This window comes from Schistocerca cancellata, chromosome 1 (assembly GCF_023864275.1).
Source record: "Schistocerca cancellata isolate TAMUIC-IGC-003103 chromosome 1, iqSchCanc2.1, whole genome shotgun sequence".
Taxonomy (NCBI): domain Eukaryota; kingdom Metazoa; phylum Arthropoda; class Insecta; order Orthoptera; family Acrididae; genus Schistocerca; species Schistocerca cancellata.
This window is the reverse complement of record NC_064626.1, coordinates 118,703,129-118,717,835: the sequence shown is the minus strand read 5'-3', so window position 1 is coordinate 118,717,835 and position 14,707 is coordinate 118,703,129. Positions and strand designations below refer to the sequence as shown.

Here is a 14,707-nt window from a genome sequence, read left to right as displayed (position 1 = left end):
CTGGTAATCATATAGTAAATAAACAGTACATTCTGATGTAGGACAAGTCATGACAGCTACTCTTTTTAAGAGTTCCCATACCTATACTTGCACCATACACTACATGCAGTTTCAAAGAAAAATACTGACCTGGTGCTGTGAGCAATGTAGCACAAGGAGTGGCAGAAGGGATGGCGTTACATCAGAGCATGTGCAGTAGAAAACAGATAGCTGTGTTGCTCCTCTGAGTTGATCATAGTGCAGCTGACTGTCATTTCAGTGCTCGACACTGGTTTCTAGTTATCACAGAAAGAGCACTACACAAGTTTTCTTCTGTTTTATTTGCATACCAGTATGCATTCACAGGAAAATGGCACAATTATAGTGCAATTTTCGGCTCTCATTCAAAGTGAAATGACATAATTTTAGTGAGATATTTACACTGTGCTTTAGCATATTAGTACATTAGAACCGGCTGCCAATGAACTAGTTGCTGTCATTGCTTGGCAATGTTCTAGAATAATGTGTTGCACTTTGTATTTTAGTATATGTGGCATTCATCTGCGAATAAATATTTTTGTATGTGTCAAAATTTCCACCTAACATAGTATAATTGCAAAATCTAGAACTTCAGGAGTTGAGATAGCAGACTTTTTCAGCTAATTGCCCAGATAAAGTATTCTCAAGTCTGAGAATTCATTATATTGAGGCATTATTTTGGCAAGTTTCCTTCCCGTCAACATATTGCTTAATAGATACCATACTCCCATAACAACTAACAATGCTAATTGGCACCTATCATAATCTATGTTCCTCTTCACATTAACACTCAATATTCCCTTAAACATCACTCTAGCTGTATGGTTCTTAACAATTCCTTGATTATCTAATTTCAGGTACTAATGTAGTCTTCTTCTAAAAAAGATAATCTTGTAGTAATGCCCTTCCTTCCTTCACAGGTAGTCTACAAGGTTACCAGTCCCTTGTATTTTCTTTCATTCAGAGTTATCAGACTCGTTTCGTTTGTGGCACTGATTTTCAACATGTTGAATCATTTACTTATAATTAAATTTTTTGAGTGACAGCTGTCTGTGTACCTTTATGGACCACACATTAAAATATTACCATATTTACTAGCATAATTATTCCATATGTGTTGGTGGTGTGACTTAGCAGCAAACATTCCAAGCTGTATAGTAGTTAAGATATTAGTGTTTTTTGTGGCTCCTTTGGTGCTGGACCAGATTCACATTGCTGACGTGATGATTATGTACTTGAGTTCCATATATGCCACACACATTCTTCACCTGATCTGATGCTAAGTCGCCAATGGCTTCGGAAATTGACAATAGACTTTCATAAGTATGGATTGTGTAGGAATTCATTTATCAGGGGCAAACACTGGCTTTTAATGGTTTCGTATCTGAATAATTCCAGATGGCCTCTTTTAAAGGCTGATGATAGCTTTCTTACATTTTCCCTGGATGTGATATTTTACATAACAAGAAAATATAAGAGGGGATGCACTATTGCACTTATGTAGTCAGATTTTAATTTCTCTTCCACAGTGTGTGTCACAACGTATACTTGACTGTCTGGGTTGTCCGTTATGTCACAGGTGTGGCGGACGGTGTTGGTGGTTGGAGGCATTATGGAATCGATCCGGGAGAGTTCTCATCGTCACTGATGCGTGCCTGTGAGCGGCTAGTCTGCAACGGCAGGTTTGCACCATCTGAGCCAGCGGCGCTGCTTGCCAGCTCGTACTATGAGCTGCTCGAAGACAAGCGGCCTGTGCTTGGTGAGTGCTTACTCTACACTTTTTCTATTCTTTAAATCTCCTTCTCACTGATTTGCAGGATTCCATGGACACAGATTGCTGACAGTGGAAGTTTCATAAAAATTACTTGTCAGTTATATACCTAAAAACAAAGATGATGTGACTTACCAAATGAAAGTGCTGGCAGGTCGACACACACACAAACGAACACAAACATACACACAAAATTCTAGCTTTTGCAACCAACGGTTGCCTCATCAGGAAAGAGGGAAGGAGAGGGAAAGACGAAAGGATTTGGGTTTTAAGGGAGAGGGTAAGGAGTCATTCCAATCCCGGGAGCGGAAAGACTTACCTTAGGGGGAAAAAAGGACAGGTATACACTCGCACACACACACATATCCATCCGCATATACACAGACACGAGCAAACATTTATGTTTGCTTGTGTCTGTGTATATGCGGATGGATATGTGTGTGTGTGCGAGTGTATACCTGTCCTTTTTTCCCCCTAATGTTTGCTCGTGTCTGTGTATATGCGGATGGATATGTGTGTGTGTGTGCGAGTGTATACCTGTCCTTTTTTTCCCCCTAAGGTAAGTCTTTCCGCTCCCGGGATTGGAATGACTCCTTACCCTCTCCCTTAAAACCCAAATCCTTTCGTCTTTCCCTCTCCTTCCCTCTTTCCTGATGAGGCAACCGTTGGTTGCGAAAGCTAGAATTTTGTGTGTATGTTTGTGTTCGTTTGTGTGTGTGTCGACCTGCCAGCACTTTCATTTGGTAAGTCACATCATCTTTGTTTTTAGGTATATTTTTCCTTCGTGGAATGTTTCCTTCTATTATAACCATATCATTACTTGTCAGTTACTTATTCTTGTGAACAAATATTGTTGCAGATATGACCATGATTTTTTCAGGTGAACTGAAGTCTATTTTTACATCTTCATGATTACTGTGCAGTTCACAATTAAGTGCCTAGTAGAGGGTTCATCGAAGCACCTTCAAGCTATTTCTCTTCTGTTCCACTCTCAAACAGTGCATGGGAAAAATGAACACTTAAATATTCCTGTGCACGCTCTGATTTCTCTTGTTTTATTATGATGGTCATTTCTCGTCTATGTAGGTGGAGACCAACATAATACTTTCATGCTCTGAAGAAAATATTTTTTTGGTGCCCATCAGTATAAGGAGGAATGATCATAATAATAAAATAAGAGAAGTCGGAGGTTACACAGAAATATTTAAGTGTTTGTTTTTCCCATGTGCTCTTAGAGTGAATGGTACAGAAATAGAGTATGAACCCTCTGCCAGTCACTTAATTGTGAATTGCCCAGTAGCCATGTAGAAGTACATGTAGACAGCACTGAAGATCAGTTTCGGTACTGTAGAGGTACAGGAACACATGAGGCAGCACGAATCCTGTGCCTAATGTTAGAAGTTAGGTTGAAGAAAGGCTAACATACATTTATAGCAGTTGTAGATTTAGGGACATATTTTGATAGTGTTTACTGGAATACACTCTTTGAAATTTTAAAGGTTGCAGGGATAAAATATGGGGGCAAAATGTTGTTATACAGAGTGAGCAAAACAAAGCTGACCCAGAAAATACATCGTGCAACTGAAGATAGGCCCTAGGTGTGGATGATATGTCACGTTGCCTATCTTTTGTTGTATGACATATTTTCTGAGCTTGTTTTGTTTGGCCCATTTGGTACTACTTCTGTAGAAATGAGACAGTAATTCCGACACTAAGAAAATGAAAGGGAGGTTATATAATGAGCATCAACAAAAGTAAAACAAAGTAACAGAATGTAGTCAAATGAAATCAAACAGTGCTGACAATTAGGTTAGACAAAGACACTAAAAGTAATCGACAAGTTTTGTTATTTGAGCAGGAAAGTAACTGACTGCCATAGTAGGCAGGATATAAACACTTATTGGTAATAACACTGCACATAAGTATATTAGGAAGTCTGGAGGATAACCTTGTATGGAAGTGTAACATGGACAGTAGACCGTTCAGCCAAGAAAATAATTTCAAAATCTTGTGCTATAGAATAATACTGAAGATTGAACGAGTATATGGAGTAACTGATTGATAGGTACTGAAGCAAATTGGGGGAAATAAGAAATTTAGGCATAACTTGACTCAAAGAAGGGATGGGTTAATCACACTTCGTGCATGAAGGACTGGTTAACTTGGTTATGTAGGGTAGTGTGGATTGGATTAAATTGGATTAGATGTACTTTTCGTTCCAACTGATCCATAGGGAGGAGATCCTCCAGGATGTGTAACATATCAGAAAAGAAGAAAAAACCAAAGTAAGTGACTTTAAATCTTTGGTTTGGGGGTGGGAGGGGGGGAGGTGCACACTCCGCTGCAGAGTGAAAATCTCATTCTGGAAACATCCCCAAGGCCGTGGCTAAGCCATGTCTCCGCAATATCCTTTCTTTCAGGAGTGCTAGTTCTGCAAGGTTCGCAGGAGAGCTTCTGTAAAGTTTGGAAGGTAGGAGGCAAGGTACTGACAGAAGTAAAGCTGTGAGGATGGGGCGCGAGTCGTGCTTGGGTAGCTCAGTTGGTAGAGCACTTGCCCGCGAAAGGCAAAGGTCCCGAGTTCGAGTCTCGGTCCGGCACACAGTTTTAATCTGCCAGGAAGGAAACTTCCTGGCAGATTGTGCCCAGGAGATGGTGGACCACATCAGCTGTGACATCAAATGGGCTGTTGCAGATTCCATTCCACAGTCTAGCAACCACCTCAGATGACAGTCTGTCCCTTGATGGAATAGCTAATACCACTTGGTAATCAGAACCTGATGCACAGCTTTGTGGAAATTAAAACATCATCCAATCAGAGAAAACCTTTATGGTTTCTGATCTGCGAGAGCACAAGTAAGGCGAGTGATAAATGAGCAGAAGGGGAACTCCTGGAAGGAATATACAACTTTGGTTAATCAGTCCGTTTGGGACTCAGTAAGGTGGATTTCAGGCAAGGGCGGTACACCTCCCTTATAGTCATATTGAGAAATGGGGTCTTGGTGGATGCACCTAAGACATGGCTCTGTTTTTAGCAGAACACTTTTTTACCGCCACCGTGTCACCCATACAAACTCCTGCATTGCAAGTGTTTTGTAGAACCAGGGAGATAGTAGGTGGCTCCACTTCTTCTTGTGTAACCCATGTGATAAGGTCTACAATCTTACATTCTCCATCTGGGAACTCGAATCAGCTGTCTGCGGCCAAAGACACTGCTCCAGGACCTGATGAGATTCATCATGCATCATTTGCATCCTGAAGCCAAAGCAAAACTTTTTTCTTGTTGTAATCAGATCTGGTTTGGTGGACAGTGCCCCACAACTTGGAAGGAGGCAATATTAATTCCATTATGGAAGCCAGGCAAGGATCTTACCTACCATACTAGTTATCAGAGTGTAGCCCATACCAGTTACATCAGTTAGACACTCAAATGCATGGTCAGATGATGCCTCGTCTGGCTTCTGAATCTTGAGGTAACCTTTTCAGGTGCTACTGTTCTGCCCTTGACAGTTTAATTGTACTGGAGATGATGACATACAACAGTGAGGCAATTTCAGCTGACTGTCAAGAGGCTGGAAGCTTGTGCCAATGAAACTGATTTTTGGTTCTCAGCAGAGAAACTAAAGTGTGTCAATTTTAATCATGCTTGTCAAAGGCTAACTAGCCATAGCTCATGATTGGGGGACAATATATTATTTGACTCAAAATTAGCCTGGCTTCCACACTTGAAATTCCTGTGAACAAAGGGCTTCAAATCATTGTATGTTCAAAATGCCTTGACAGTTTTATAAGGCATTTTTCAGATCACATTTACACTATGGCAGCTTGGTTTATGGATCAGCCCGTATCTCCTACCTCAAGCGACCAAGCTATTCAGGACATGTACTACTGACCATCTCAAGGATCTGGATGTATCAGACCTCCAAATACACAGCCAGGAGTGAAATAAATTGTTGCATTGGCGTCTTCAGAGGCCCAGAATAATTTTAAATGTGATGCAATAGAAGAAAATTTATATTCCAGATTATGTTTTTACAACTGTTTTCTTCACTTTTAAGTGCAATCCACAGTTTTATAGTTGTTCATGTGGATGGCTCCCAGCAAGAGAATGCCCTCAGCAGTTCAGCTGTTTTCTCTGACAGGGGTTCTTCAAAGTGCACCTTCTGGACCCTTGTACAAATTATGATGTGGAGTTATATCTCCCTGAAATCCAAAATAACAATATTCATCTTCTTCTTTAATGACATCTGACATCTTTTATGACTTCTGAAATAAGTCCCACGTATGTCATTTTAGTAAATCTCTTCTTGGAATTTATAACAGCATCATTTATTTGTTGTAATTTTTGGTATAACAGATCAACCTGATGGGCATTATAATTGTTAGCAACTGTTATCTGTTTCAAGGTATCAATTTCCTTCTGGATTGCATCAGGTTGAAGAGGTAATTTCAATATCCTATGTATTACTGTTTTAAAAAATGCCATTTTGTATTTTAATGGATGGCATGATGAAGCATTTATTATTATGTCGGTTGATGTGGGTTTTCTATAAATAGAAATTATGTTTTCCATTCCTGTTTGCAATTGTGAGGTCCAGGAAATTAATACTATTGTTACTTTTGTGTTCTACTGTAAATACAAGTTTTGGATGTAAATTATTTAATAATTAAACAATGCCCATCAGGTTGATCTGTTATATCAAAAATTACAACAAACAAATGATGCTGTTATAAATTCCAAGAAGAGATTTACTAAAATGACATACATGGGACCTGCTTCAGATAAAATAAATAAATTATTTAAGAATACAAGTGTGACAATAGCATTCAAAACCAATAACCCAGTACAGGTGAAACTGAAACACACAATTGGGGAATCAAATATATACCAGAAGTCAGGTGTTTACAAAATACTATGTAATGACTGTGAGAAACAGTACATTGGCCAAACTGGCCGTAACTTTCCAACACGTTTTAAGGAACATACTACTGGTACTGCACATACCAAATCAATATTTGGTCAACATCTTGATGGATACAATCATTCTGAGGGTTGCATTTCTAACAATTTGAAAATATTACATACTGTGCCAAAAGGAGTACTGCTAAATACTTTAGAAGAAATTGAAATCTATTCACTTCACAGAAGTAAACCATTATCCGTTTTAAATGAGCAACTTGAATTCAAAGACAGACATTTCTTTGAGCTTTTTGACGGTCTGCTTTAGAATGTTCACTCGTCTGTCCCTCGTTTTTAAAATTATCAAACCTTTAGGAAATATTTTATCTTTACTTCGTAATTTTATTTCGCCAAACATTATTTATGACTGTTATTTATCTGTTTTTAGAATGTTTGCTTATATGCTTTAAGACTGCATATTGCTAATTCACATTCCTTTACTTTTGACACTATGGCTTGTAGTATTATAATTTCAAATTCCTTTCATTTTCATTAAAAATAAAAAAAAAATGGAATCTACATATGAACTCCATAGACAATATTTCATAAATGTGCACAACTACTGTTCCCTCTTGATTCTTTTTTTTCTTCTTAGTATTGATCTGTAAGAATTATTATGTAATCTATGTAAATGGAAGTCTTTTATTACACCAGTAAATCGTATCTGTGCAGCATGTACTGCACATGTCAGTTAACGACTATGGCAGCCTACTTATTGAAAATCGTTTCAATAAAGACATGTTGCTGCTCAATGATACATCATCTGACGTGACAGTCCTCGCCGTTCCACTTTCACAACAACTTTGTTAGAAACAAGCCTGCTGCCACATCTTTGGAACGGAGTCCAACTTCACCATGGCAACCAGTGGTTCCAAATGGTTCACTAACAGGCCTTGAGAGAGCAACTCATGTACTGTCAAACTGAAGTTCATTTATCCTACATGTTTAAATATTTTTAAAGCTCCTCAATTGACAATAGCTTTCGAACAAGCTAAGTTTAGTGTGTGTTTATTTTCATTTCTTGACAATGTTCTTTTAACTAAGAAATTTTACATTGTTATTCAACCTATAACCCATTGGTTAGCAATGACATCATTCTGTTAGAAGTTGGCGGAGCCTCCATTATATATAGTAAGATGTGCACTGGTCTCTCCAGTAGTGATTTACTATCAGGAGGAGGTTCTTACTCATTGGCAATTCTTCATTTTATAGCTTTGTAACTTCATGTATTTTCTTTAATGTACATAGCCCTCTAATTAAAGCTTTGCTTATGACTTGTAGGTCTGATGATGACCGGTCACTGTAATAAATAAATTGTGATCAAGACTGTTTTGATAGTAAATAAATATCATTTCTGCTACTACTCATAACTTTTACCCTCATCAGTATTCTATACCCATTAGTCTGTTCATTCCATTCAGCAAGTCCTACAAGTCTTACTTTCACTGAGGATATAAATGTCATCGACGACGCTGATCATTGATACACTTTCACTCTGAATTTTAATCCCACACTTGAATCTTTCTTTTATTTTAGTCATTGCTTCTTCAGTGCATTGACTTGAACAGTAGGGGTGGAAGACAAAATAGTTATATTGGATCCTCTTTAATCTGAGCACTTTGTTCTTGATCTATCTGCCCTTGTTACCTTTGAGATTTTATGGATTATACTTCTCAAAAAGTCTGATGATGCTATGTCGCCAGACAGGAATTAACTTGAATAGTCCCTTGGTAGCAAATTGTGTATGCTTTCCATCTACTCACTCTCTCGTCTGTGCCTGACACTAGAATTTCTCTTGCATTCGTACTACTTGGTATTAAGTTCAGTGAAAGTTGTTTTGATTTTTCTGTATGCTGAATCAATCTTCTCAGTGACCATTTCCTTCTCAAGTTCTTCCCTTTTTTCCTACGGCCATATTGAATGGAAATAGTAACCTGAAAAGGCAAGTCAGTATTTGTACAAAAATTCTACTTATTTCAACTGACTTGCCATTTGGCTTTAAGGGGCTGGTAAGATTGGCATATTATATGTTGAATATCAGTCAATGAGGCACTAGGGAAAACATTCCATTGTTGCAGAGGGAACTTACTCTTGTTTCTTGCACAGAGAGATATATGTAGCATGTATGGGTGTTGTATAGCCACAAAACTTATTCATCATTTTACCCAAAAGCAAAACATCAAATCCAGTTTATAACAATAATTTGAATAAGCTAATGATATACACTTGAGATTGTTAATTGGAATTCAGAAAATAAATGCAAGTGACCAAGCTAATTTGGTTTAATTTTCAGCTAGTATCCTTAATAGTATTCGTGTTTTATAATTAGTGAAAAGATTTACAAATGCTGTGCCGTATGTAAACTTCAGTAAGTCAATTTAGATTTTCAGTATATATAATATTTTTCCCAGTGGAAACAGGAACAAAAGTCTGACAATAATTGTCTTATCAGACATGGGTAAAATATTCTCAAATGTGTTGCAGGTAGTACCACAGCATGCGTGGTTGTGCTGAATCGTGAGACACACATGGCATACACAGCAAACATCGGAGACTCTGGGTTTGTTGTCGTACGCCGTGGACAGGTGGTGCACAGATCTGAAGAACAGCAGCACTACTTCAATACACCTTTCCAGCTGTCAATGCCACCACCTGGCCACACTGGGCTTGTCCTCTCTGACAGGTAACTATCAATTAGAAGCTTTTAGATAATCTAGTAGTCAATAAAAGTTTTTTATTTAGTTGTCTGGTGATCTCTGCCTCAGATGAAATAACAAATATTTATAGTGGTTGTGGCCCTCCTTATTACATAACATATTTAAATTTTTGTAATCCAGAAGTGTTTATGCATGAGTGAGGCAGTTCAGTTGACCATAACTTAATATTGAGATAAATTAGCTATAGATATTGTGTACCATAGAAAATACTATATCAAAATATTCAAATGAATTTGTGTAAGGGAAATAAATTGTTCTTAATGGAAAGATAAAAAAAGACTTACTGCTGCTTATAAAGATATGAAGGATGGAGCTGAACAATAAAAAATGTCAGGAACAAAGACTTTCATGCACCATTGGTAATTAAGTGTTACATAAAGGACTACTTCGTGCATGAAGCAGATATATTTGCTAAAGTCTACATGGATCATTTTCTTTATTGGTTGGAACAAGATAAGGGACTGGGAGCAGAACTGTCAGATGTTGAAAAGTAAGGGCCACCCCAGTGTGTGCTTCTCATGTACTATGCTGTACTAGGTCTGGAGAGTATGAAGGATGAGGCTGCACAGTAATTTTGTTTTTTGTGCAATAGTCATGTGCCAAGGGGAAGAATGTATGGTTGCATTATCGTGATATAAGAGCCGTGAATTGTCTCACCCCATTTCAGGCCAACCGTTCTCACATTTTCTCGCATGCGTTGCAACACGTCCCGATAGTAACATCAATTAACAGTTTGTCCCTGTGGTACGAATTCATGAGGTACTAATCCTTCAAAGTCAAAGAAAACTATCAGCATTTGACCTGACCTGATGAGCTTTTTCTCGTCTTGGAACCTGTTCCAACCAGTTGTGAAGATTGAACCTTCGTCTCAACATCATAACGGTAGGCCCACATCTCATCAGCAATTATGAGTCTCTTAAGGAATGTCTTGTTCTTATTTGCGCGATCCAAAAGGTCTTCACTGATTGCAAGGTGGAGGTCTTTCTGTTCTTGACTCATGAGCTGTGGAACAAACTTGGCAGCAACACGATGCATTCCAAGATGATGTGTCGGGATTTAATGACATGATCCAACAGAAATGTTACATTCTTCTGCAATTTCTTGGACAGTCAGTCTTCAGTTGGTATGCATAATTTTGTTGACGTTCCTGACACGAACATAGTCAGAGTTTCAAGGGCGTCCTGAATGAGGGTCATCTTTAACTTCTGTTAAACTGTGTGAACCATTCATAACACCGAGTAGAGCTGTTTTTCATTGGAAATATTGAAGATTGGTTTGGGGAGGTTGTAGCAATAGAAAAAGTGAGAAATGGATCTTTGCCGATCAAAACATCACACACCAACCAGTCACATGGAGGAACTTCAGGCCTGTGTAAAGATAGGAGATACACCAGTCACCATTCCTCAATGTAACAAGCTCAATAGAATTCAAGGTGTTACCTTCCATTGGGACCTAATGTTACAAACTGATGAAGAGCTGCTTACTAATCTGACATGGCATGTAGTCCATTTTATTCGCCCACATCCATAATGGACCGAAAGATAATGTAGTGGTCACTGGAGCTTTCTCCTGGCCTTCGAAGGCAACATCTTGCCTGAGAAGGCTCAAATTTGCATCTGGCCATTCTGATTTAGGTTTTCAGAGATTGCCCTAAATTCAGGCACATGCCGGGATTGTGCCTTTGAAAGGGCATGGCCGACTTCCTTCCCCATCCTTCCCTAATTCAATGTGATCGATGACCTCACTGTTTGGTCCCCTCCCCCAACCACCCTGAGAAGGTTAAGGTCATGGCCTATAGGTGTTGATGTCAGATCTTATTTTCCTCTTCAAATGAGATAATTTAAGTACCAAATGTTAGGACACATGTCCTCCCGCTGTTTTAATGAGGATATCTGTTGGGCATGTGGACAAGCACACTATGAGGGTAGCTGTTGTGACCATCCTCCTCAGTGGGAGGGTAGCTATTGTGACCAACCTCAGTGGGAAGGTAGCTGTTCTGATCAACCTCCTCAGTGTGTCAACTGTCCAGAACTGTACCCTCCTCATTCATCACTCTACTCAGTGTTTAAGAGGGAGAAGAAAATTCAAGAGTATAAAACACTTGACTCCCTGTCTTATCAAGAGGCAAAGAAAAAGTTTGAAAGTCTTCATCAGAATGATATGGTCTCAGTTTTTGTACACACAGGCACAGGCTGCTGGCCAAAGAAAAGTATGGTTCTCTTTGCTCTGGAAGATAAAATGGGGAAATGTTCACAGAAATCTAAATCTCACAAGGATAAGGAGGATAAGCAGCAAGATAAACTGCTTTCAGAGGCTTCTGATGTTCTGCTCCCCAATCCTGCACCTTGATGTTGTATTACATAATAAGGTGGACTGTGACCTGTCAGAGGAGTAATCACACCCATCTTCTCCATTCGCCAATTTCTCAGACCTGACTCCAAAGCTCCTTCAGTAACAGCTACTATCACCATCTGACCTAACTCTGTCATTTAAGGGCTACTTATTTTGTAACTGGCACATAGCACTTCAGGAAACATGGTTTATGGCAACACATCTCCCTGCTCTGAAAAACTACAAACCCTACTGTACCAGTCATGTTACTGTTGAGAGAACATGTGGTGGGGTTTGTTCCCTCATACGCTCTGATATTTTAAGTGAGCAGGTGCCCCTTACCATTGAGCTAGACGCCATGGCCATTAGTGTCTGCTTGTCAATTTGGGTGACAGTCTTTAATGTGTACCCACCCCCAGACGGACCTTTCCATTTTCATCAGTTTTTAGAGTTACTGGAATAGCTACCTCCTCAGTCATCATACTGAGGGACTTTAATGCTCATAATCCTCTGTGGAGGAGCGACACTGTCTTGCAGAGAGACCTTTCAGAAGTGGATGTCTGCCGACTCGACACTGCAGCTGCAAGAAACTTCAGTGCAGCCCATGGAAGATACTCAACTATTGATCTCACAGTTTGCAGCCTGAATATCTTATCCCTGATTCAGTGGTGTGTCCATGACAATCTTTGTGACAGTGACCGTTTTCCTATCGTTCTCCCCCTCTTCACTCACAGAAATCTGGAACATGTGCTGTGTTGGTTGCAGCTTTCTAGCTGACTGACAGGCTTTCTACTCTGCAGCCACATTTGCAGCTATTCATGCAACAGATATTGACAAAGTTGTACAGGATACTGTTGATAATATTATTCGTGCTGCTGCAGCAATGATACCATACTCCTCCAGCTCATCCCAACAACCGCTGGTGCAGTGGTGGTCTGAAGATATAGCCGCAGGTGTTGGGGAAAACCGCAGGGCAGTTCAGTGGCACAAGCACTGCCCATCTCTGGATTATTTAACAGCATTCAAGGGACTCCGGGTGAAAGTGCGGTTTTTAATAAAGAAAAGGAAGCAGGAGTGTTGGGAGTAATATGTATCATCTGTGCAGTCCCACACCCCATCATTCAAAGTATGGACTAAACTCCTCCAAATTCATGGACATCCACCACCCATGATGGTTTCTTGCATCCGTGTCAATAGTAATATCTGCGCTGATCCCATGGTACTTGTCTAATGTTTTGTGACACACTTCACTGAAGTGTCCACTTGCAGTGATTACCATCCTCACTGAGTGCTGCCCGCTATCCTTCCATGCACATGGTCCTGTCATACCGTGTTCCTCTTAGTGAAGGTGTTTCATAGTGCTTTGGCAGAGTTTAGAGATACGGCCCATGGACCCGACAAAATCCACAATCAAATTCTGAAACATTTTTGTGCCGACAGCATGAAACATACCCTCAGTCTTTTCAATAGTATTTGGCGGGAAGGAGAATTTCCTTCTCAATGGTGAGAAGATATTATTGTTCCTGTCCTGAAACTGGGAAAGGATCCACATATTTTAACTAAGTACTGGCCAGTCTTTCTGATGAATGGGCTGTGTGAGCTATATGAATGTATGGTCGACTGCCATCTTTGTTGCTACTTGGAAGCTGAAGGGCATATATCACGATTACAAAGTGGCTTTCAGGCTTTCCAGTCCACCACAGAACATATGGATTGTCTGGAATGTGCAGTGTGCAAAGCTTCACCCATCACCAACATCTGATTTCTGTGCTCTTTGACCTACATAATGATACCACCTGGTGTCTTCGCATACTATCTGCACTGAATGAGTGACGTTTCCGGGGCAGTTTACCCATTTTTCTCCAGAATTTCCTATCTCTCCAACATTTCCATGTTTTCCGACTCTCAGCAATCGATAATACAGGAAATTGGAGTCCCTCAAGGATTGGTTCTGAGTGTAAAACCATTCGCTATTACTATCAACGGTATTGTAAATACAGTGGGATCCCACAGTACCTGCATCATTGTAAGTCGATGATCTTTGCCTGTACTAAGCCTCCGCATCACTGTGCATCGCTGAGCGCCAATTTCAGGGGGCTGCCTGAAGAGTACATCACTGGGCCCTGAATCACAGCTATCGATTTTCACCTGCAAAATCACAAATTGTGCATTTTTGCCAACTCCAGACTTTGCACTCACACCCAGAAATTTATCTTAGTGACCAGTTTCTTGAAGTCACTGAAACTTTTCAATTCTTTGGTATTTTGTTTGTCAACAACCTAACTTGGTTACCACATGTCCGCTGGTTCAAGACAACTTGCGTGAAGAACCTAAATTCACAGTTTCATTAGTAACTCCTTGTGGGACACGGACTGTATAATTCTTCAGATATTACAAAGCACTGATTTTATCCTGCTCTGGACCATGGATGCGTTGCCTATGGGTCAGCAGCACCATCGGTGCTGAGCTTGCTGGATCCTATTTACCACACTAACATGCAGTTGCCAACAGGGGCCTTCCATACAAGCCCTGTTAACAGCTGCCTGGTGTAAGCTGGTGCCCCACCACTGCGGTTTAGACAACAACAGTATCTGGCTAATTACACGGTATGTCACTCAACTCTGTTCCATAACAACAGTTCAAACTGTTTGTGCATTGCCTAAAACTGGGTAGACAACTGGTATCTGACTTGATACTCTACTGAAGGACCTCCAACAGCCTCCTTTATGTTCCTAGGGCTCCCTCTCGACACACCCCACTTGTACCCTGCCCTATGATACAAATAGACCTTTCTTGTTTCAAGCAGGAAGCTGATTCTACCCTTCTCTGACACTTGTTTTGTTCGATCCTCCACGATTATTCTAATTCAGTATGCATCTAAACGATGGATTGAAAGTCAATGACAAGATTCGT

General features: G+C 39.9%; 1 protein-coding gene across 1 annotated transcript in view; it reads left to right on the top strand.

Moving 5' to 3' along the window:
- The window catches only part of LOC126166637 (protein phosphatase PTC7 homolog), a 117,135-nt gene that overhangs the window by 74,259 nt on the left and 28,169 nt on the right, over nucleotides 1-14,707 (top strand). The window contains exons 2-3 of the mRNA XM_049920418.1: nucleotides 1,598-1,777; nucleotides 9,231-9,429. Coding sequence (XP_049776375.1) covers nucleotides 1,598-1,777; nucleotides 9,231-9,429 — 379 coding nt within the window. The remainder of the gene's footprint in view (nucleotides 1-1,597; nucleotides 1,778-9,230; nucleotides 9,430-14,707) is intronic.